This window comes from Macrobrachium nipponense, chromosome 3 (assembly GCF_015104395.2).
Source record: "Macrobrachium nipponense isolate FS-2020 chromosome 3, ASM1510439v2, whole genome shotgun sequence".
NCBI classification, from domain to species: domain Eukaryota; kingdom Metazoa; phylum Arthropoda; class Malacostraca; order Decapoda; family Palaemonidae; genus Macrobrachium; species Macrobrachium nipponense.
This window is the reverse complement of record NC_087202.1, coordinates 134,062,786-134,088,554: the sequence shown is the minus strand read 5'-3', so window position 1 is coordinate 134,088,554 and position 25,769 is coordinate 134,062,786. Positions and strand designations below refer to the sequence as shown.

Below are 25,769 nucleotides of genomic sequence, written 5' to 3'. Positions count from 1 at the left end.
GCATCTGCTTAAATAAAATATAAATAAGACAAGTTGGTGTAAAAAAAAAAAAAAAAAAAAAAAACGAAATCCAAGTTATGTGCGCGTTTAGCGTTTGTTACATGGTTAGGCCTATTTCAAGAATCAAGGAAATATATTTTCCAGCTTGTTAGTTAATAATTTCATGGAATTTCTCGATTGTGCAAATTTTGCATGCGGAATTGCGTTCAGGGTCGCACCAAACAAGTAATTTCGTAGGTTTCCACTTTTTATTTATTTTTTTTTTTTTTGCCAGTGCATAAGTGAGACTATTCTTGTCCATACGATCCTGAGTGTGAATATGCTTGGCGAGCATTATTTTAATTCGAGTATCCCCTGTTATGCTCTCTCTCTCTCTCTCTCTCTCTCTCAGGACGTTTTTATCTATCAGGAATAACCAGAGGCCTGTTTTAAGAATCGAGCAGTAGGCCTATTGGTCATGCTCGGGTGCTTTCTTTATATATATATATATATTATATATATATATATATATATATAAATATATATATATATATATATCCCAAAAAAACTCATAATTTTCTGTTATGCAATAATACTTGACTGGATCGAACTGATTACTGGTTGTCAGTGGAAATATGAATTTGGGTGATATCACTCCCTTATGATACGCCCACTTACGCAAATTCAGTTTTAAATTTCACGGTTGGGATATGATTCGAAGATTTGAGGTAATAGGTTGAAGTCAAAAAGGTGGAGTTAGTATTGTGGGTAGAGGTAGAGGGGGGAAGGGGCGGTTGGGGTCTGTCGTCTCCCTACTTAACCAGATGGTGATTTTACGGGTGTTCTGGTTGCTTGCGACCAACTTTCTTATTTTTTATATAGCGAGTCTGTTTCCCAGGTGCAAGGACAGGTCCTGGTGTCGGTCCTGAAGGTTCTATCTTTGCCTAAATAACAGACAGTGGCCCTGCATTGTAAGCCTTGCAATGCCCGGAACTAGGCCTAGTCATCTGAAGGTAGCAGAAGAGGTTAGAGCCTTTCTCGAAGATGGTGTTTTATGCTTGGTCCTAGAAGCTAGAATCAGAATTACCAACCACCCCCAACTTCTCCATTGAATCTAGGTGCATTCATGGTTGATTATGTTTAATGTCGCGGAGATTTTCCCTTCACATTCTATTGATACTTGCATGGTTTTATGCATCTTCGCTAAAATAATTGATAATACACTATAATATTAAATATTTGTTTCCACATTGCTCGAAATATACATTGGTAATGTTGGTAATACTGTGTTGAACGAGAATTTCAAATTGTTTCGTTTCTATAGTTTGAAGTAATTGCTATACTTTAAAATAATTACTAATACCGTAATTTTTTCTTATGGTTGTTATAAATATCATAGATTTGATATTTGTGCATTATATGTTAGCTTTATTTTGCTTGATAGAGCTTTCACTGTAGAAAAAAAAATTTTATCAGCTACGAGATGTAGTTGTCAGTTAGTGAATTTCGTACGAAATTCTCTGAAATTTGTCGCCTCAGTTTTGGAACTTACTGTACATGAATGTCTGGTGTTTTAAGTTGTTTTATAACTGTCCGGCTGATATACAGGGTGAGCTTTCAGTAATTGCATGAAGATCGAAAGGCGCAGAAAACCCGGGGAATTTGTAATCGGCGATTGATATCAGCGAATCATTATTTTGTGACCGTTTTTTTTTTTTTTTTTTTTTTTTTTTTTTTTTTTTTTTTTTTTTTTTTTTTTTAATACTTGGCAGTCTCATTTGAGTTTGATGCGGAACCGTCAGCTTAACAGTAAAGTTAATCGTCAGTCAGCACTATTCAGACGTTTACTTGAATTGAAGCACATAATTCTACCATAAAGACGTAAGCTTTAATTAAAACGAAAGTCATTGGATTGCCTTGTCTTCCTTTTGAAGGAGCTCAAAATTTTGTGTACGGCAAATGTATAGGCCTAGTTCCAAACCAAGTCATAGTTCCTCAGCCCCTGAAGTAAACATAAAACATATCTATAATTTTTTAATGTCATCATAAATAAAGTGTCCATACTTTGCATAATGACGTTACATCATTTCCATCACTGATGAAATGGAAATACGAGCAAGCGGTAGTAACTTTAACCTTGGACTCAATCACTCTATACGTAAACTGCCCAAGCTCTTAGCTTGCGAATGATCCAATGTTGCTCATCCGGTTTCTTGATATTTTAAGTGAATCTCGATCTCGATATCTTAGACTTTTATATAGTAATAAATACAGTACGTGCCTTACATCATTAGCTGTGTTAACTTTCAAATTTTCGAAGAGTTTTGAGATACCAACAGTTCCGAGATTTTCAAGTGTCATTAATAATTAGTGCTAAATTAACTGCTTGAGCAGATCCCCGTCAGGATTTCAATGCTGTTGTTATGGTTCATTTGTTTAAGAATTTTGTGCTTGATGCGTTGGTATAGCGTGTCAATTCATGGAGTACCTTGTAGTAAAGGTTTGGTTCCTAGTATATTTCGTTTATTTTACAAAAGTTTACCCACAACCAAATGATATGAAAAATGTGCCTCTGAGTCACGAGCTTTTTGGGTTGGGTTGGTGGGTGGGGGGGTGGGGGGGGGGGGGGGGTTGGAGATGGGGCGGAGAAGTGTTTGTCGTTTTGGTTAAATGAGGAAACGTATATTATACATATATTTATGCATATACAACATACATGCATATACATTGTATTTAACTGTAAGGGTGATTTACACTACGACTACGTATGGTTGGTATACCTCTTCGTCTTCAGTTGCTATTGATCCTAGCCATATCATTACTAGATTCGATAGTTACTGGGCATTTTCCTTTCATTTGTAGGCAGATGTGTTTAAATTGCAAAGTTTATAAGATTTTTAACGAAAGCTTGTTTTCTAGTGCCAGCATTTTTTTTTTTTTTTTTTGTATATTATCAAACTATGTTGGTTATGTAAATGCTGTACTGCCTTTTTTCATTGCATCAGTTTTAAACTGCAATGTTTTTCGTTGTTAATCATATTTAAATTTTGACAGTATTCACGAGGAACTGCGCAATTTTATTGTAAAAAAAAAAAAAAAAAAAAAAAAAAAAAAAAAAAAAACTATGCAACTTACGAATCTCAACACAGATGAGAGCTTTTTTGGTAAAACTACACAGTGCTACCACGGCCTGAATCCCGGCAGCTAATTCCCGAGATGTATACTATTTTTTTTTTATAGTATTGCACCCGTCCAGGTTTTTTGCTCATGCCCCTAGGCTAGGTTAGGTTGCATTAAATGAATTAAATACATGAGAATTTGGATGTGGGAAACATATTAAGATTATTTTCAAGAAAATTCTATGGTTACTTTTTTTTTTTTTCTCGTGCTCTGTTACAGATCGGGAATGTGCCTCTTTTTTGTTTATGTTTGTGTTGTTTACCGTCTCCTTTTTATATATTTATGTTAATTCGCAAGAGGCTGGTACTAAACACGACGCCCATATTGCACGTAAACTGTTAGTTACTAGGTCACAGGGACACGGTATGTCTGGAGTTTCAACCCCCTTCCCATTTTTTTAATGGCATCGGTCTATGTAAACAATACTCAGGTTGTATGGTTGATGGAAACATGAAAAAATTCAGTAGTAAAAGTTGCATTTGCTTGACAGTACGAAGAAAATGTAATGGTATGGGTTAAAAGTAAGTAAAATGTAATGGTATGGGTTAAAAGTAAGTACGAACAATTGTGTTCGCTGTCTCTGTTTGAGGTTAACATTCTTAAATGAATATAGTGAAAAAGGATAGGAAATTGAAGTTGATACTGGAGAGAGAGAGAGAGAGAGAGAGAGAGAGAGAGAGAGAGAGAGAGAGAGAGAGAGAGAAATGGCATACTATGAGGGAAAAATTCTTTTTGTAAAAAACTCAAGGGAAAGGAAATTTTGCAATGATTAATACATTGCAGTATTTCAAACAAATTACATACATTTCTATTTTGAAAAGATATTTGTGATGAGTGACCCTAAATATTGTGCGTGATCGATCATCTTTTGACTGCTTCCAAGTCTTTTAGAATTATTGACATTCTAAAACTCAAAACACTCCTCTTCGACTTTTTGTATGGGCGGGGAAGGGTGTTCTGTCAATAAAGGGTGAATATAAAACACAAGTCAAGCATTTTTTTTTTATTAAGAGCGTATTGTCAAAATAATTAGTAGAATAACTTATTAGATCTATTAGTTTCTCTGTTGAGATGTCCTCTTAAATTAGGGGTCTCAGAAGAACAGATTAATACGTCATAAAAACATCGTGGTCATGAATTTGAAGCAATTTAGGGATCCTTCGAGAAGTAATGAAGTGTTCGGGCAAAAATGTTTCATGTCGACACACATGTATGGGGTAGGTGTAAGTGTATCTGCATTTTGTATGTACTTCTGTAGTTATGATTTACTCGTATGTGTATGTAGTGCACATATAGGCTACATGTTCTCACATTTGACATATGTATATTTATGTGCACACACACACACACATATATATAAATATATATATATATATATATATATATATATATATATATATATATATATATGTGTGTGTGTGTGTGTGTGTGTGAGTGTGTGTGTTTGTGTGTGTGACGTTTTAATCACTTATACGGGCCTGACTTTTTTTATCCACAGAATTAAGTTCCAATATCGTTTTAATATCCAGTTTTCTTAATATATCTCGGTACTACTTAAACCCCTTAGGTGTAAGTTGTTCACGAGGGTAAATGAATGAACTGGATATTAACAAGATATTTGTGGCTTAATATTTGTGAATATATGTATATATATATTATATATGTAAACACTATATATATGTATACATATATACGAATATATTATGTATACATATGTATATATATAAATATTCGTATATATATAAGGGTATATATATATATATATTATATATACTATATATATATATATATATATCATATAGTGCGTATGGATTTTTATGTACGTATGAATGACTGTATGTGTACATCAAAGAAAGTGGGAGACTTAATCATTAACGTAGAATATCTACTACTGACCAGTGCACAAAGACACTGCTTACAACATCACTCGCGTTTCCAAAATGCAGATACGGACTGGAGCCACGTCTGGGTCTGAATCACTGCCATCGAGAAAAGCATCCTGTAATTCCCTCAGTGAAGGAGTTCCATACAGGAAAAGGACTCCTGTGAACTGACGCGCTAAGTTTCTTCAGCTCCTTGTCCATCGAACGCGAGCAATGCATAAAATCTATCGTTTGAGTTCAAGCATTAAACTTATGAGAGTGCTTCTCTCTCTTTAAAATGAGTATTGAGACTTTGAAAGGTACGATTTTTGATAGCGAGCCATCAAGGTAAACGGTTACATAAATAATAAATAAAGGGATTAGCAGTTTCTCTTAAGTACGTGTGCATTAGTATACATCATGTGAAATCATAGGCCTAGTTTGGGATTTACGGCGCTTATAACCAGTGACGTGCGTCATAATAATTAATAAAATAGTCTGTTTCATTTAGATCGTAGATTGCTGCAGACTGTCCCGGTGGAATTAAGCAGCAACGACTCCTGTCATGTTAATTAATGTAACTTTTTAGTCCACAATAATACATTCTCGCTGTGCAACCTTAAGAGACTCGAATGCACTTGAAGTTACTCTGAATCTGCTTTAGTAAATTGTAGAGCAAACCTTTCAAGAGATTTCTGTCGTGACAGGTGCCTGCTGCAGTACCTGTTATTTTTTGAGTATCTGTCTTCTCTGCAATTTTTGAATCATCGGTGCCCTTATTACTGCTGTTGCTCTACAAGAATGATGATCATTTCATCATCATTCTTTTATAATGTTTTTTTCAGTTCCGTTATCTGTCTGGCATTTCCACTATTTGCTCTAGATTCAGTTGGTCTTATGCCAACATAGGCTCTTGTTCTCGGGCAGCCCGTAGCATTATTTTATTCATTCCAGATACACACTTATCTCGTTTACTAAGTTATTTCGTTAAAAAATTATTTCCTTATAACGTGCTAAAACCATCTCACTTTTTTTTTTAAATGTAACTTCTGCACTTCTCCATCTAAGGATTGATCTGAAAGGTCGAGCGTAATTTACTACGTTCTTCGTCTTCATGTATATAAAAACATTTCACTGTAGCAAATTTTGTCATTTTTACTGCATTTCAAGCACTGCCTGGATTATATTCTGCATCTCAAGCACTGCCTGGATTATATTATCAATAACTTCTTCAGACATCTGGGACGAACCAAGCAACCATCATATCTTCATTGAGGCTCTGACTGTTTTCGCAAAGGAGAATGTATCGCCGAGTCTTAGCATGAGATCTGGTATTGATCGCCGAGTCTTAGCATGAGATCTGGTATTGATTCACGGAAATGAGGCGCTTCCATTTGAGGAAGTGGTTATGTCTGCAAACACCGCGACCTGAAGTGTTTTGAAATTCATCGAGACTTTCAGAGAATGAAGCCTAAGAGCGCCGATCCAACATTCTAAAAACGAGAAGCGCTGGAATCTCGTGTGACTGGAGAGGAAAGAATAAAATCCATCAGAAAAACCAAAACTCTACCACAAGCTAACAAAAGTTAGATTAAGCAGTCATAGTTACAAACAGACGTAAAATGCTAAAAAATAAAGTATAGGAATTAAAAGTCTCTCAGAACAGGAACGAGCACACTTGGATGGTAGGGTCGTCTAGCGGCGAAGACTTTATGTAAGAAGCCAAATCAGGCGGAACTCCAGCCACACCGCTAAGCACTCCGTCACTGCCTCCCCCGGGTCCTCCAACACTGCTGCCCGATTTCTGGAAGAGAAATTTACCTTGTTATATTGGAGAGTTGTTCCTTGGGTAGTTGGTGTATAAATATAATACTCGTTTTAACTTATATCTATTTTCAAAAGTTAAGAACAAAGCTTATCAAAATTAAGTAGAGTATATATATATATATAAATATATATATATATATATATATAATATATATATATACACATTATATATACCTATATATATATATATATATATATATATATATATATATATATATATATATACATATATATATGTGACAGGTAGACAGTCAGTTATCAATTAAGATAACGTTTATTCGCCAACGCGTTTCATAACGTCATGTTACATCTTCAATAAAAAAAACAAATGAAAGCACATGGGGAACAACTACTTGAAACGACTAAAAATTAAATTAAAATTACAGTTAAAAACTTAAGAAGTAGTCACAGGAAAATGAGAGTTAAAAACCCACCTGCCATAAGGAAAGTTGAAGACTAAGTAAATTCATTACGATAGGTAAAAAGCAAAGAAAAAAAAATCATTTTTGTGTTACTCTGACTTTTCAGTCCTGGGCCATTCTTACGAACTGCCTATTCTTGAATCTCTTTATTAAGCAGTTAGCGCCCAAACTGAACTCGCACACTTCCTCTGTTCAACTGTACTTGGCCTAAATGATTTTTTTTCTTTACTTTTTATCCATCGTACTGAATTCACTTAAGGCCTGTCCACACGATCGGGCCTGATCGGCGGACTTCCCCTCTAACGGGCACACTTGACGGGCAAACCGTCAAATTTCCCGATGGGTCTTGTAGCAAAATCACCATGGTGGTGCCCGATGGCTTGAGCTTCGACCCTGGCAGACGTACGTTAACCATATACATTTCTTTTACTGAGCCATTCTTTGCACCATATTCTCTTCTTTTTTATCACACACAGAGCAATTATCATGCTACACTATCTTCTTCTTTGCGGTAGGCACCATGTTTATCGTACCGCACTGAACACGCTACTGGCATCGTCGGGCACGCCCACCTCTCCATCGCCTCACCCGTGTGGACAACATTCACGGGTAAGTCCACCAGAATTTGCCCGTCAACCCTGGAGCACACCGATCAGGCCCGGTCGTGTGGACAGGCCTTTAGTCTTCAACTTTCCTTATAACAGGTGGGTTTTTAATTCTCCTCTTCTTTTAAATACTTCTTAAGTTTTTAACTGTATTTTTAATGTAATTTCTAATTGTTTTAAGTAGTTGTTTTCCATGTGCTTTACTTTGTTATTTATTGTTCTTTTGTAGCCCTGAAGATGTAACATGATGTTATGAAACGCGTTGGCGAATAAACTTTGTCTTAATTGATAACTGACTGTCTACTTGTCACTATCCTCGATGTATCCTTCTTCTGTCCTACCTACTCCGTGTCTATATATATATATATATATATATATAGGATACAATATATATATATATATTATATATATATATAGTATATATGCCCTATAGGGTGCAAGCCAGCACAACTCAATGCCGGTCCCAAGCCAGGGTAAATTGTGAGGGTTGGTGGCAGGTCGCAGGAAAGGCATCCGACTGTAAAATTTTTGCCGAAACCATTAACAGTCAGGAACAGTTACCAGTAGAAGGCCAGGGCGTTCCCCTCTCATGCGACGCGCGGAGGCCTCGCCTGACCTCCCTGATAATCAAATGGTCAAGGGCTACCACGTCAAGGACTATTGGAACACTGAACGTTGGCAGCATGAGTGGTAGAAGCAGGGAAGTGGCAGATGTCAGGGAGAGAAGGAGAGTGGACATTTTATGTGTGCAGGAAACAAGGTGGAGAGGAAATAAAGCAAAGGACATTGGCAATGGCTATAAGTTGCTATATAGCAGAGCTGATGAAACAGGAAAAAGTGGTGTAGGGATTGTCATCAGTAAAGAAATGAAAGAAAATATTGTGGCCGTTGAAAGGAAAAGTGAGAGAATAATGAAAGTAAGGTTGTGCTGTGGTGGTCATATCTTGAATGTAGTAAGTGCTCATGCACCACAGACCGGGTGCAGTGAAGAGGTGAAAAATAAGTTCTGGAGAGATATGGATGAAGTCATGACATCAACAGAAATAGAAGAAAGGTTACTTTTGTGGGGAGACTTGAATGGAGACATCGGGTACAATCGGGAAAACATCAGGAGAATACATGGAGGACATGGCATGGGAGAAATGACTGAGGAAGGAGAGCTGATAACAGACTTTGCACTGGCATTTGACATGCCAGTTAACAACACGTTTTTCACAAATGATGACTCTGTGACGTATAATAGTTGGGGAAGACAAATGAAGATAGATTTTTTAATGTGCAGAAGGAACCTTTTAATAGAAGTGAAGAATTGTAAGGTCATTAAAGGAGAGTGTGTTAGCAGACAACACAGGCTAGTAGTGTCAGATCTCTTGTTAAGACGAGTTGGAATGGGTAAAAAGGTAGTCCAATCGAAGATAAAGTGGTGCGATTAGAAGAACAAGAAATTAGAGAGAGATTTAAGGAGGCAGTCCTTAGGGGCTTCAGATTGGCAGAAGATGTGAACACCTAGTGTAAACACCTGGTGGACAGGAAACAGTGCAATGATCCTTATTGGGGAAGACATCTGGTAGAGGACCATCAAATGAGAAGGAGAGCTGGTGGTTGAACCCTAACACCCAAGATAAGATAAAGAAGAAAAAGGAAGCAGGAGTTGCCTATAACAGGAATCAATCTGAGGAAAATAGGATAGCTTGGAAAACTGCAAATATAGAAGCTAAACGTGCAGTAGCACAGGCAAAAGCAATTGCAATGGACAAGTTCTATGAGAACCTAGAGACAGCTGAAGGCCAAAAGAGAATACACAAGATAGCAGAAAGTAGAGATAAATCATCAAAGGATCTAACACATATTAAACAGATCAAGGATAAAAATGGAAGAGTTTTATCATAAGAGGAAAGCATAATAGCTGGATAGAAGGAATACTTTGAAGAGTTACTAAATGAAGAAAACCCCAGAACAATAATAAGAGATGGAAACCCTCATGAAGGAATAGTCCAGGATATCAGCAGAGAAGAGGTTAAGAAGGCACTGGAAAAAATGAAGGGGAGAGCACTGGGACCTGATGGAATACCAGCTGAAGTGTGGAAGTGTTTAGGAGAGGAAGTCATCATCCTGTGGGATTTAATGACCAAGATATATCGCCAAGAAAGAATGCCAGACATGTGGAGAAATAGTCTAATAGTCCTAATCTACAAAGGGAAGGGTGATGTGCAGTAGTGTGGGAACTACAGAGGAATAAAACTGCTATCACATACAATAAAAATATATGAGAGAATTATAGAAGGAAGATTGAGAATGGAAACCACAATTTGTGAAGAACAATTTGGTTTTATGCCAGGAAAAAGCACAGTTGATGCAATATTTGCACTGAGGCAGACAGCAGAGAAATATAGAGAGAAACAGAAAGGACTACATCTGGTGTTTATTGACTTGGAAAAAGCATATGATAGGGTACCTAGGCAGGAAGTATGGAGGTGCTTGAGAGAGAAAAGATTTTCTGAAAAGATGTCAGAATAATGAAAGTATATATGCGGAGGCCACCACACAAGTAAGAAGCACTGTTGGAACTACAGAGAAGTTTAAGGTGAAAGTTGGTCTCCACCAGGGTTCAGCCCTTAGTCCCTACATGTTTGATATTTTGATGGATGTTATAACATCGGAAGTTAGAGAAGAGGTGCCTTGGTGTGCAATGTTTGCTGATGTCATTATGCTGACTGATCTAACAAGAGAAGGTGTCCAACTCAAGCTAGGAAGATGGAGAGAAGAACTTGAGAGTAGAGGCTTAAAAATTAGCAGAACAAAGACAAAATATATGTGGACAGGTGGAGAGGAATGGGAGGGGACAGTGAAATTAGGCCAAGAAGACATAAAGAGGGGTAGCTCCTTCAAATATCTTAGTTCTTTGTGAGTGACAATGGAAACCTGGATGCAGAAGTCAGTAATAGAATTCAGTGTGCTTGGATGAATTGGAGAAAGTCATCAGGGATACTTTGACAGGAGGATCAGTGCAAAAGTTAAAGGAAAGTTTTATAAAAGCGTAGTTAGACCAGCCATGCTCTATGGGACAGAGACTTGGCTAATAGAGAGAGCACAAGAAAGAAGAATGGAAGTGGCCGAGATGAATATGCTGAGGTGGATGTGTGGTGTCACAAAAAGAGGTAAGATCAGGAATGAACTGATCAGGGGGACAGTCAAAGTATTAGAGGTTTCAAAAAAAGCTCAGGAAAGAAGACTCAAATGGTTTGGTCATGTCATGAGGATAGAAGATGAACACGTACGTAAGAGGGTTATGAACATGGAGGTGGGTTGCAGAAGAGGGAGGGGAAGGCCAAAGTTCAGGTGGAAAAATAAATTATTGAATGACATGAAGGAAAAGGGTCTAAGAGAACAAGATGTATAGGACAGAGGAAGATGGTGAAGGCTGACAAAAACAGCAACCCCTTATGGAAATGGGAAAAGCTGAAGGTAAAGAAGATATATAATACACACACACACATACATAGACATACACACACACACACACACACACATATATATATATATATATATATGATTATATATATATATATTATATATATATATATATATATATATATATATATATATGGGGTGTAATGCGCGTTTATGCAAATATTCCGAAAAATATAAGAAAAAGTAATTTTGAGCAGAAAATGTACTAGAAACATATGCATTTTAAGGCTTCGTTTGTCGGTGAAGCGAATGTTTGAAATAACCATTATCATTAAATGGTGAAGTAAGATGGCACTCACAGGATGTAGGAGTAGTCACAGATATGGGGGGGGGAGGATGGAGCTGACCATTCCACTTGTTACTCTTAACAACCTCCCTTTTCCGCCAAGAGCGTGTTGGGGTTACAAGTTTCAAATTCCTGATTCATTTTGTGAGCAGGAAACTGGAGACACTGCATTATTGTTCCAGTATTTTATTTATGGGTTTTGCAACAGTTCCGTTTCTAGACAGTTGTGAACTTCGCAGTTAAAAACAAAAGAAATCGGCGATTAGGCCGATGTGAATAAATTACTTCCAAATTAAGTTCATTCTTTAGATACTGAACAAAGGGGAAATATGGTACATACTGAAACCTCCTCCCTCCCCATCAATGGTATTCACTGGACTCCAGTAAAGAAAAGAAAAGCAAGCCGGTAAAGAAAAGAAAAGATAGGTATATTCATTACATACTGATCAAAGATTTAAAGCATATTATCAGAAATCTCTCCTTCTCCATGAAATGTATTCATCACACACCAGCCAAAGGATAGAACACACCTATGAAAACGCGTTCGTCTCTGTCAGATGAAAAATAAAGAATGGGAACATTATGGAAAATTCACTTTCTACAGTCTTTCCTGCCAAAGGGAGCCATTCACACCGTAATCACAAGAGGTAAAAAAGCTGACATTGTCCAAAGAGCAGTATCCTCCCTACCTGCATTCCCTTATCATCATGATTAATGTCACTATCATTCATTCAGCATAGGTGTAGGCCTAGTCCTGACTCCTGATTCAACAGTTCCATGAGTAAGCAGCAGGACGCGACTTTCTTGATACGTAAAGCTAATTAAAATGAGATTACAGCGGTGTCTGTTCACTGTTCACAGGTGACTTACTAGTTGAAGGGACTGTAATGTTACATTTTTCAACAAATTGCCAGAAAATCATCATAATTTAAAGACTAGCAATCCAGTTGCCTAATTTACTTCATCAAATTCACCGCCCCCACAACACACACACACACACACGCACACACACACACAATTCCCATATCCCTGACCTACTCTTAAATTGCGTACGCCATCTTGGCTGAGAGCAGCGTTAAGGAAAACGGTTATATTAAAATTCCCCTCACCGACAAACGAAGCCTTAAAATGTATATGTGTATAGAACATTTTCTGCTTAGAATGACTTTTTCTTTCATTTAAAGGACTATTTGCATAAACTCGTGTTACACCCTGTATGTGTATATTACGTAGATGCATATATGTCTATATACAAATGCATATATATACATATACTTGTATATTTATATGTATGCATGTATAAATATTTGCCACTTTTTTTTATATTCACAGACATACCACAATTATCAGTAATAGCGAAATCATTATATCTTGGGAATAACTCTTAAAAAGGAAGCTATAATTGATAAGTGCTGCTGCGTGCCCCAGGATTCAGGATAGCTGGGCGGTGAAGTCATTCTTTTGCTGTATCTAAAGCAATGGCCCAGGTTCGAATCCTAGCCGGCGCATAAACGCTTATCAGATACAATTACTTCTGTGCGTGAGTTATCTTGAAAAACGATATTTGTGGCAATATTTTCGTAGAAAGCTATTAGGGGAAAAGAATGAAAGGGCCAAGACTACTCTTAAGATATACCTTTACTTATCAGAGGAAGATGAAACAACAAGTTTAAAAATATGTCCAAGTAAACAAAATTTTTTTTTGAAAAATTTTCATCGTCCCACTAGTTATCTACGTACCAAGCTTCGTCAAAGGTGACATACTTAGTCATTTGTTATCTATACATTAGAAAATTCATTTCTAAAGGTCTGTCCACATTAGCAAGCACTGCTTAGAAACAAAGTTCACAAACTGTTTGCAAACACTTTTTTTTCATGTATGTACAAACATGTATAATGTATGTATGTGTATATGTTCATAATATATATATATATATATATATATATGTATATATATATATATATATATATATATATATGTATATAAGTGCATTTGTATATATAAATACATATACATACATATATTTAAATGCATATATACACATACAATTTAAATGCATAAATACACTTATACATACGTACTTATTTATTTGTATACATTTGTATATGTATATTCATATTTACATATGTACATGTACATATTTACATATGTAGATGTATGTTTATATTATATGTACACATGCACCTATACATGTGTACATATGTATATGTATGCATGTGCATGTGTGTGTGACACTCCTTTTTCTAAAAACTTCGTCACCCATCTCTTTTCCATTCTCTTATTAATCCCTCCTCGAGTGCACTAAAACTGCCAAGTAAAATACAGAGGCTGCTGCACCATCAGGCATCCTGACGACAACTGAGGTCTGGTCAGGGAACATTGCTTGCTTCCAAGCTGTTTGCAAACTGTCTGCAAACTGTTTACGAGCAGTTTCCAAGAAACTATTTGCAAACAGTTTGCAAACTTTGTTTCCAAACAATGTTTCCTAGTGTGGACAGTCCTTAAAGTACATATTACCAAGGCCTGTATTTTAATCTCCGCTGTTCTATTTGTCTCCTGATAGCAATTACCATATTATTTACATATTTGTTAATATTTTTGTTGTTATTGGTAACTCCCCTTGAATGTAAACAAAACAAAACGTTGAAATCTAAAGCAGAAACACAGCATTATTGAAGACTGCACTGTGAAAGCAAACTCAAATGAGTAAACGAAGTATGACCTAGTCATGCTTACCTGCTTCTTTAACGACGAGAGGCAGAAGGTACACACTGGTCGCCTCTCACCTGTACCTGTGTAGCTGTATTGGGTGTGACGCAGGCAAGGTTGCTCAACGGGACCTGGGAGAGACGAGGGCTTCTTTGTCAAGTTTTCACACAAATTTGCGTAAATAGTTCAATAAATTTATTTCTGCCTATGTTTAGGTAATTAGTATCAATAAAAGGTATTTCTATGTAAAACTGGATGATACTCACAGTTCTTTTCTTTTTTTATCCTTGACTTTTTCCGATCCAGAAATGAGCATTTATTACAGTGGCGTTTTAACCAACCTCTCTTATTTCTACTTTTACTTGAACACATACAATTTAGTACACTTCCGTACAACTGATCTATACGGCCACATAAACGAAGCGGTATCTGTTCAAAATTTACTCGATATTGACATTCCTTGTTATAATAAGATTTGCAATTTGCGCGCTGCACGTACATGAATGCCAATAGGATATCTAATGCAGGATATTTACAGGTAAAAGTCAGCAGATAAAATTCTAAGCTTATTGTAGCAGACACCTTACAAAGTAATTAACTTTGATCAGGTCACTCGATACTGTTAAGATATGAAGAAGCTACTTTCAAGATATGAAGAAGAAATGCTAAATTTTACAACGTTGCATTATTTGTAGCTTTTATTTCTGTTTTTGAACTGCAATAATCTCAATTGATGATACTTTGGAGGAAAAAAAAGCACAGTTGATTTTCTGAGTTATGTATCACTTTTTCTCTACTGTAGACAGAGTGCACTTTAGTATAAGCTCACGTTGCAGAATGTAATATCAGTAAAATGAAAATATATATACCGATTAAAAAGATAGCAGTAAAGCTGAGCAGAATTCTGCAAATTAATTCAATTGCTTATTGGATATAAATAAAGACAGAACCAGTTATGAACATGTTATGGAATACAAACTATTACAATACTCCACGGTCGGTTTATTATGTTTTTAAATAATCAGTGGAAGTAAACCAACAAGGCTCATCTGTCATCCGCATGTATTTTCAGTTACTAAGAAAGGTTAAGTTTCAAGCAAAAACTGCATTGTAAACTAATCTTTCTCAACATGCACGAGTCACTCGAGGCAAGGACATGGTGGCAACATGTATTTACTTGGTGAAATGTGCTAAAGCAACAGTATCCGGTTGTTTTCTGGAGATGCTCGTGTTCTTTGGTTAATACCGGTTGTGGGTGTATATATATATATATATATATATATATATATATATATATATATATATATATATATATATATTGTATATGTGACTGTGAAATAGGATTTGTTAAAAAGAATTCTGTCTAATAAAAAGCGGCCATAAAAACGCCAAAATGTAGATAGTAAATACTATTTTTCCGAGAACAAACTGTCTCTTTTCAGGCAGGTGATGAGTGAGAAGAGTTACAGAAAAAGCGGTTGACAATTTCTCTTTAATCTTCTTAATAGCTGGTTAGAGGAAGCAATTAAGAAGATTAAACCGAATTTGTCAACTGGGATGACCTAATGGCTGACCTGTGGACTTCTTGGTATGAATACTGCTTTTTCTGTAACTCTTCTCATTTATCACCTGCCTGAAGAGAGAGAGAGACAGTTTGGCCTCGGAAATATAGTATTTACTCTCTACATTTTGGCAAAAAACTTACGCACGTAAATATCGAGAAGTGGAATAACGAAAAAAAAAGAAGAAGAAAAAAAAGAGACTTGGCCTACACACTGTTGATAAACAAAAGGAAGTTGCAAGTGGCTTAACAAAGTACATTCTTTATTTGAATGGAATGAACTGCTGACTAGACGGTGCTCAAGGGCTTGGAATATCGTTCTGTTAACAAATAGTCTCGTTTTAAAACTGCTGTTGTTAATTCTGGTTCCCAAGACGTATGATGTGGCTTGAGGTTTTATGACCTTCCAATTAAAGTTCTTAATCCAATTATGCAGACAAGGACTCGTAAACATATGATAAAGGCGGCTCAATTTTGCAGTGCCATCCTTGCTCACGGTCATCGTGAATTTTTTCGTTTGGGATGAATCATGTCTGTGAAAACTAAACATCCGTTCTCAGAATCTTGGCAAGGAACCACGTGCGTTTCTTTGGGAGAGTCTGCTTCTTGGCACAGTCCTTGTATTCCATGCTTTTGAATTAGGAGGATATATTAAGGTAGTAAACATGATGTCTATGTAACAGGAGCATATACTTGTCACTGTGTGTTTTTTTGTTGAATGTGAATCTTCCTGCTGGATTGAAATATAAACAAATGTTTTAATGTTCAAGCCCTTAGCCTTTATTAGTTTAATATTCGAGGCCTTTTGTCGTTAGTTTAATATTCGAGGCCTTAGTCTTTATTAGTTTAATATTCGAAGCTTTAAGCTTTATTAGTTTAATATTTGAGGCTTTAGTCTTTATAAGTTTAATATTCGAAGCCTTAGGCTTTATTAGTTTAATATTCAAGGCCTTAATCGTTAGTTTAATATTTGAGGCCTTAGTCTTTATTAGTTTAATATTCGAAGCCTTAGGCTTTATTAGTTTAATATTCGAGGCCTTAGTCTTTATTAGTTTAATATTCGAAGCCTTAGGCTTTATTAGTTTAATATTCAAGGCCTTAATAGTTAGTTTAATATTCGAGGCCTTAGTCTTCATTAGTTTAATATTTGAAGCCTTAGGCTTTATTAGTTTAATATTCGAGGCCTTAGTCTTTATTAGTTTAATATTCGAGCTCTTAGTCGTTAGTTTAATATTCGAGGCCTTAGTCTTTATTTGTTTAATATTTGAGCCCTTAGTCGTTAGTTTAATATTCAAGGCCTTTAAGTCTTTTATTAGTTTAATTTAATTAAGTTCGAAGGCCCTTAATCTTTAATTGTTTAATATTCGAGGCTTAGTCTTTAATTATTTAACAGTCGAAGCCTTAAGTACTTTATTTTTAGTTTTAATATCGAGGCCTTAGTCTTTATTAGTTTAATAAATACGAAGCCTTAGTCGCTTTATTAGTTTAATCATTCCCGAGGCCTTAGTCTTATTAGTTTTAATAGTTCGAAGGCCCTTAGTTCATTTAATTAGTTTAAATATTCGAGCCCCTTAGCTCGTTAGTTTTAATATTCTGAAGGCCTTAGTCTTTATTAGTTTATAGTTTGAAGCCTTAGTTCTTATTAGTTTTTAATAATTCGGGCCTTAGTTTTCAATTAGTTTAATATTCAAAGGCCTTAGTCCTTTATTAGTTTAAATTTAATAGTTCCGAAGCCTTAGTCTTTAAAAATTAGTTTATTTAAAAAATAATTCGAAGTTTAGCCTTTATTAGTTTAAATTTATTCGAAAGCCTTAGTCTTTATTAGTTTAATAGTTCGCAAAGGCCTTAGTCTTTATTAGTTTAGTTTAATAGGTTCGAAGGCCTTAGTCTTTTATTAGTTTGAATAAGTTCGAAAGTCCTTAGGTCTTTACATTTAGTTTAATAATTCGAAGGCCTTAGTCTTTATTAGTTTAATTTAAGTTTCCGAAGGCCTTAGTCTCTTTATTAGTTTTAAATATTCGAGCCCTTAGGTCCGTTATTTAATAAATTCAAGCTTTAAGTCTTTTAATTGTTTAATAGTCGAAGCCTTTAAGTACCCTTTATTAGTTTCATTTAAATTTCGAAGCCTTAGGTCTTTATTAGTTTAAATATTCGAGGCCTTAGTCCCCTTTAATTAGTTTAATAGTTCGAAGCCTTAAGTCCTTTATTAGTTATTTAATATTCGAAGGCCTTAGGTCTTTAATTAGTTTAATAAGTCGAAGCCTTAGTCCCTTTTATTAAGTTTAAATATTAAGCAGGCCCTTAGGTCTTTTTATTTAAATTTATTAGGCTCGACAGGCCCTTAAGTTTTTATTAGTTTAATTTATTCGAGCCCTTTAAGTCGTTAGTTTAATATTCGAAGGCCTTAAGTCTTTATTAAGTTTAAGTATTCGAGGCCCTTCAGTCCGTTTATTGTTTAAATAGTTCGAAGGGCCTTAGTCTTTATTAGTTTAATAGTTAAGAAGGCCTTAAGTCTTTAATTAGTTTTAATATTCCGAGGCCCTTATCTTTATTAGTTTTAATTTCCGAGGCCTTAGTCTTTTTTTAATTAGTTTAATATTCGGAGCCCTTAGTCCGTTAGTTTAATATCTTCGAGGCCTTAGTCCCTTATTTAGTTTAAGTTTAAATTAGTCGAAGCCCTTAAGTCTCATTAGTTTTAATATTTCGAACGGCCTTTAAGGTCCTTTAATTAGTTTCAAATAGTTGCGAAGCCTTAGTGCTTTGAATTAGTTTAAATATTCGATGGCCTTAGTCCCTGTTTATTAGTTTAATAGTTTCGAAGGGCTCCTTAAGTCTTTATTAAGTTTAATTTAATTTCGAGCCCTTAGTCGTTAGTTTAATTAATTCGACCGGTACCCGGTTAGTCTTTATTGTTTAATTTAAAATCAGTCGAAGCCTTAGTCTTTATTAGTTTAATATTCGAGGCCTTAGTCTTTATTAGTTTAATAGTCGAAGCCTTAGTCTTTATTAGTTTAATATTCGAGCCCTTAGTCGTTAGTTTAATATTCGAGGCCTTAGTCTTTATTAGTTTAATATTCGAGCCCTTAGTCGTTAAGTTAGTTAATATCAGGCCTTAAGTTGTTATTGTTAATATTCGAGCGGCCGTTAGTCTTTATTAGTTTAAATAGTCGAAAAAAGCCTTAATCCTTTATAGTTAATTAATAAGAGCTTTAGTCGTTAGTTTTTTAATATTCGAGGCCCTTATTTATTTAGTTTAATTAGTCAAAGCCTTAGTCTTTTTATTAGTTTAATATTCAAGGCCTTAGTCGTTTAGTTAGTTTAATATTCGAAGCCTTAGTCTTTATTAGTTTAATATTCGAGGCCCTTAGTCGTTTAGTTTAATATTCGAGGCCCTTAGTTTAATTAGTAAGAGTCGAAAGCCATAGTCTTTATTAGTTTAATAGTCAAAGCCTTAGTCTTTATTAGTTTAATATTCGAGCCCTTAGTCGTTAGATTAATATTCAAGGCCTTAGTCTTTATTAGTTTAATATTCGAGCCCTTAGTCGTTAGTTTAATATTCGAGGCCTTAGTCTTTATTAGTTTAATAGTCAAAGCCTTAGTCTTCATTAGTTTAATATTCGAGCCCTTAGTCGTTAGATTAATGTATTCAAGGCCTTAGTCTTTATTAGTTTAATAATTCGAGCCCGTTAGTCGTTAGTTTAATATTCAAGGCCTTAGTCTTTATTAGTTTAAAATTCGAGCCCTTAGTCGTTAGTTTAATATTCGAGGCCTTAGTCTTTATTAGTTTAATATTCGAGCCCTTAGTTGTTAGTTTAATATTCGAGGCCTTAATTTTTATTAGTTTAATATTTGAGCCCTTAGTCGTTAGTTTAATATTCGAGGCCTTAGGCTTTATTAGTTTAATATTCGAAGCCTTAGTCTTTATTAGTTTAATATTCGAAGCCTTAGTCTTTATTAGTTTAATATTCGAGGCCTTAGTCTTTATTAGTTTAATATTCGAGCCCTTATTCTTTATTAGTTTAATATTCGAGCCCTTAGTCGTTAGTTTAATATTCGAAGCCTTAGTCTTTATTAGTTTAATATTCGAAGCCTTAGGCTTTATTAGTTTAATATTTGAGCCCTTAGTCGTTAGTATAATATTCGAGGCCTTAGTCTTTATTAGTTTAATATTCGAGGCCTTAGTCTTTATTAGTTTAATATTCGAGCCCTTAGCCTTTATTAGCTTAATATTCGAGCTCTTAGTCTTTATTAGTTTAATATTCGAGGCCTTAGTCGTTAGTTTGATATTTGATGCCTTAGTCGTTAGTTTAATATTCGAGCCCTTAGTCTTTTTTAGTTTAATATTCGAGCTCTTAGTCTTTATTAGTTTAATATTCGAGCCCTTAGTCGTTAGTTTAATATTCGAGGCCTGAACTGTTGGTTGTTAGTAAGCCTTGCTGTTAGTTATTCTATTTCTGAAGTAACTTGGTTAAAAGCTGTCTGACTCCTTATAGCAGGAATTCCGTCCTCTGTCTTATCAAGACAGGAAATACTACGTGTTAGTAAGACAAAAGTAAGAATTTGAAAGTACGACAGTACCTGCTAGAAGTTGGGTGCCGAGGTGGCTGATGTACGACGACGCGAGGCGCAACGTTTCGATCTTGGACAGCTTCCTATCGGCAGGTTCGGTGGGGATGAGGGTCCTCAGAGTAGTGAAGGCGCTGTTCACGCTGAGGGGGGACGACGCCAAGTTCAATTTGGGGAGTCTGAGTGGGCGGAAAAGGTATAACAACAATTCCGGGATGCGTAGTAGGAGGAGGAGGAGGGGGAGGAGAAAGTGGCGGGAGGAAACGAAGCGTACGGAAAGGGGAAGGAAGGAAGGAAGAAGAAGAACTGTCAGAAAAGGAATGCGAGAATGAGGGAAATGGGGTTGGAGCTCTTTCTCTTGGTGGAATGGCTTCTTCTGGGAAACACAGAAGCAAAACGAGATTATCAGAGGAGAGAGTGTGGCTGAATGTGCTTCATAATAATGGAACTCAAGCTTACCTGCAAAAAGCCATTAAACGCACTTTTTAAGACCAATCAATCTCTTAAAAATGAAGAAAAACAAGTGATCCGAAAGCGTCCCGCAGGTAGGAGTCATGTTCCAAAAAGGGAATTATAAAACCAAAATTGTACTTAAACATCTATGAAGAAATGAAACAAGGCAGTTAAATTACTTTATCTCTCCAAAACAAAATGAAAAAAAAAAAAGATAGCTACACAGAAGAATGGTATGACAGAGGTAATAAAGATATAATGAAGATATGGGTTTTCCATGTTGTGATGCTTTTAAGATCTGTAAACAAAGCCAGATGATTGGGAGGCAAAGCTGGGGAAATAGGGAGGACTGAATAATTGGCAGAAACATACACAGGACAGATTGCAGATGGTAGATCAAGAGGAATAATCTAACGACTCTGAGGAACACTGGTAGATGAAGGAAGGCATGCAGATTTTGCATCATCAACAACAGCTGATGTATATATGATAATATAAAAGGTAAACATCTAAAAAAAGCTGCACCTGCACTGAACAACACCTCTAGCTAGGCTGGTGCCTAATCATTCAGGAAAATAATTCTTCTTTTATTGGACATAGTGAAGAATCTGTGCTTACTCCTCAGTATCCATCCAAGTCAGATGTAAAACGGACTGCGTATTAGTTAAATTATATCTTTCCTTGTGAATCTTTACTCTTTCAAATATAGCCTAATTATTAATTTGATATGTTCGTCTGACCCATCGAACATTTTCGAGCAAACAGTAGGGATCTTTGCTGTCCTTTGTAAGGGTATACGTCTACGGTATTCATTTGGTCTTTAGATCATAGCAATAGCTTTACACAGAGATTTTTAAATTCTGTGACAAGGGCATTTGCAGGGGCGTATAAAAACCATTATTTATAGCTTTTCCTTCTGTACACAGAGAGAGCAGCCTATGACAGAAAATGAAATGGACCAGATACTTGGAATATATATATATATATATATATATATAATATATATATATATATATATATATATATTATAATTTATATATATATTTATTATATATATATAATATATATATAATATATATATATATAATATATACATACATACATATATGAATAAAGAATAAAAATAAGTAAATAAAAAATGAATAAAATAAAATAAGATAAGATAAAAATAAATAAATGAATAGATAACTTACGTTAATTATCTGACAGGCTTGTGTGAGTGGATTACTGATACGTTACTGCCTGAAAGGAAGGCGTCTTTTATATGATGGAAAATTTCCTGTTGCCCTTATTGGAATGTCATCACAAATTTTGACATTTAGTTTGTGGAGAACGATGTTCCGAACTACGCAATCGTGGTTAATTCTCATACAAGCATCACCGTATATTGCAAGTTCCCTGATGATGGAAATTCTCAAACATCCCACCTACATGCAAGTAAGGAGCCGCAGAAATCAATGGTTTTGAGGGCTCTCCAAGTATATAACCATACAATTTTTTCTTTTTAATTTTGTACTGCGGCCTTGTATCTATTAATTATTTTTGGGAAATTTTTACAAGTCTCAAAATCAGTTTGATAAGGAATGATATAAAATATATATTTTTGGTTCCCTTAATTTCTAATATTTAATAATGCCAGTCTAGGCCTGTAGAGCTCACTTGACCTGACAGTTAGATATTAGTACAGGCACTGGTCATAATTTTTGTGTTTTCAAGATAAGTCATTTGCCTGAATGTTTCTATTCACAGTTACATGTATTTGATATCGAATATCTTCACCCCGTAGGGGTAGTGCCATCAATGCACCTCACTCGGTGCACTGTAGACATCACTTGGGATTCTTTACAGGGACCCCTCGGCCTCTAGCTGCAAACCCCTTTCTTTCCCTTTACTGTACCTCCATTCGTGTTATCTTTCTACTACATTACTTTCCACCCTCTCGTAACAATCGATTCATAGTGGCACTACGTTGTGGCGGGATCACAAGCTATCCCCCCCACATAAACCTAATCACTCCAGCTGCCTAACTCACCCTCAGTCACACTTTCTTCTTTATACTGCGGAATATGCAGGACAATTGACCTACCTACACACAGAAGCAATAAAAAAAAAAACACACACACACAAACACAAAAAACAAAAAACTATCAAAACACATGTACTTACCCAACTCCAGATACCCCAGGCTATCCTGTGCTGTCTGCTGGTCGAGGTCACTGGAACACTAACAACCACAAGACAAAAACCAAGAATCACAACACCACAACCAAAGACCACAACCCCACAACTATAACAAGAACACAACAACCAAGGACCACAACCCAACAACAAAACAACAACACAACACCCAAGAACCACAACAACAACCAAGGAACACAACCCCAACTTGACAACACAGCAAACAACCAAGGAACAACCACAACCCAACAACCCAGCAAACAACAAGGAACTTAACCACAACACAAGACCACTGCACAAACAATTACTAACAAAAAAAAAAAACAACAAAAAAGGCAACACACACACACCCACTAACAACACCAAACTTAACAATAACAACAACAACAACCCTCAACTAGCTATAACAATCACATACAACCCTCAAGAACTCACACATAACTCAACAAAAACCTCATAGCACAACAAATCTAACAATACAGGCACAACAACTCTTAAGCAACAATACCAAACTAAACAAAATAAACAACAAATCAATAACACAACTCAATTGGCTTTCAATTCCTTCAATAAACTGCTGTCAACACTACTTATTATCACCAGCTCTCAGCCTCTCACCAAAGACTGACTGAAAACTCACCAAAAAAAAAACTTAAAACATAGAACTCTAACAATCAACAACACCAACAGACAACCCAGAACTCTCCAACAGCCAATCCAATCGTTAACCATCCAGCCACCAGTTAACCATCCAGCCACCAATTTCTCTCTCTCTCTCTCTCTCTCTCTCTCACACACACACAGACGTTGTCAAATGGAACTCCATAACTCCTCCATAACGTCTTCCTCCTGTTACACCTGTCATACCTCCTTTAATCTCAATTTCTCTTTCAGCGCTGAATGACCTCATCAATCATGGGTCCCAGTGCTTGGCCTTTGGCCTAAATTCTATATAAATTCTTCTTCTCCGAATATTTTAAACACACTGAACTATATTCTTGTTTCGTGGTAAGAAAAAAAAGAAAAGAAAAATGTGATCAGAAGTGAAATGAGCAGAATTAATTTGCACAGTCATGAGCTTTCTGGGAAACGGTTACAAAACCTCTTAACTAGGCATCACGATATTTGCTGTTGTGAGTGACCTCGTAATATAAGCGCTTCTCTGATTCTGTCTGTTACTCGAAAGGCAAAGCAGAATACCAGTTTTGACTGTAGATTTTTCCTATTCGTTCGTATATTTCTTTATTCAAAAGTAGCGTTGAAATTTTGCCCCTTATAAGGTTACATATTGTTCCAACTATTTTTTCTATAATGTCCAGTGGAGGAAGATGAAAATCACATGAAATACTCAGGTATTTGACGAATATTAAAATCTTAAAATGGAAATAGACTTGAATGGACCCAAATAACTTTTATTTTCGTATTTTCGTTCATATAATGAAAATCTAATTTTAAGGATATGTTTCAAGTTCAGCACTTATTGGTAGTGAATGTGAATGGGCAAACTCCACCTAACACACTTAATTTACTAAGAAGCATTACTTAGGCCACTCGCTTTATAAAGACTATTCTGAATGGAAAAAGCTTATTGCATATAGCACTTAAAATTCCCCTTTCACTGATGTGTAGAGTAATGACTGTATACTAAATAGTTTAAGGTTGAAAGTCTTGAAGTCCTACATCTTAGAGTATTGTCTGAGGCCTTCAGTAAAGGAGGAGTCACCGAAATTCTGAAAAGCAAAAAGAAGAAGAAGAAAAGAACCAATTGGAGAAAGGTGGAAGATACCTAACCTGTGTGTTCGGTCTCTCTCCCTGGCGTTAGCGTGACATCTCTGCTTGCCGCCAGAGGGCGTGATGGTGTAGGTGTCACTGCTGGAGAAGGCGGAGGAGGAGGAGGAGGAGGAGGTCGGCGTCGAAGAAGGGGAAGACGAAGCTGCGGCCGAAGTGATGAAGACTGAGGTACTGGAAGTCGACTGCGACGACATGGGCGGGGCGGGAGGCGGCGGGGGCGGAGGTGTGGAGCATAGCGGGGAACTCGCGAAGGCCGAGATGTACGTTGGCGATGAGCCTAAGGACTCCGGGAGGACTATGGAAGAGGGGCAGCAGTTCCCGGAGGAGGACGACGACGGAGGGGAGGCGGGACAGGAGAGGCCGCCGCCCTTGCCGTTCGGGCTGATGGTGTGGTTGATGAACAGGTGGAGTTCGTGGTCGTCCTCCTGTTTGACGTCGACGGACGAGAGGCCCAGGATGTCGCCGCCCGCCTCCAGGTTCTCCATCGGGGTCAGCATCGTCAGCGTCTTAGACGAGGTCATCGTCACAGCCTGCTGCTCCTGCGCAGGATTTTCCGCGCGGCGTCTCTTCGGTAATGGCTGGTGGTGTGGCAGATGAGTCCTTGTGGCGGACGGACTCGGAGATGGTTCGGGAACGCTGTTGTTATTGATATTGTTGTCGTTATTATTATTTTTAATGTTCACGTTCGTGACTTTTCTACCCATAGTGCAACAGTTTAACAGGACGCCACCCCAAACTTCAAGCACAGCATTGATGATGGAGTTATTTGTAGCGCGCTTTCCACAGAGAAACCGATGCCACTTCAGCGTCAGTCGCCATTGGAAACTTTCTCGCGCCCGAGAGTTGACATCACACTCACGCCAAAAGGACAACCTGGG

The 25,769-nt window shown here is 36.4% G+C and overlaps 2 protein-coding genes across 6 annotated transcripts in view; one reads left to right on the top strand and one right to left on the bottom strand.

Annotated features, from left to right (window-relative positions):
• Nucleotides 1-25,769, top strand: part of LOC135222068 (high affinity copper uptake protein 1-like) — a 467,399-nt gene that overhangs the window by 26,997 nt on the left and 414,633 nt on the right. The gene's annotated exons all lie outside the window — the stretch shown is intronic.
• The window catches only part of LOC135222067 (uncharacterized protein DDB_G0280205-like), a 35,576-nt gene continuing 14,767 nt past the window's right edge, over nucleotides 4,961-25,769 (bottom strand). For 2 of the 3 annotated variants that reach the window (XM_064260219.1, XM_064260220.1), the window contains exons 2-5: nucleotides 24,892-25,764; nucleotides 20,482-20,648; nucleotides 14,370-14,473; nucleotides 4,961-6,825 (exon numbers count right to left, since the gene is read on the bottom strand). In XM_064260219.1, coding sequence (XP_064116289.1) covers nucleotides 6,679-6,825; nucleotides 14,370-14,473; nucleotides 20,482-20,648; nucleotides 24,892-25,595 — 1,122 coding nt within the window. In that variant the 5' untranslated portion in view covers nucleotides 25,596-25,764 and the 3' untranslated portion in view covers nucleotides 4,961-6,678. The remainder of the gene's footprint in view (nucleotides 6,826-14,369; nucleotides 14,474-20,481; nucleotides 20,649-24,891; nucleotides 25,765-25,769) is intronic. The other variant, XM_064260221.1, reaches the window with a different exon arrangement.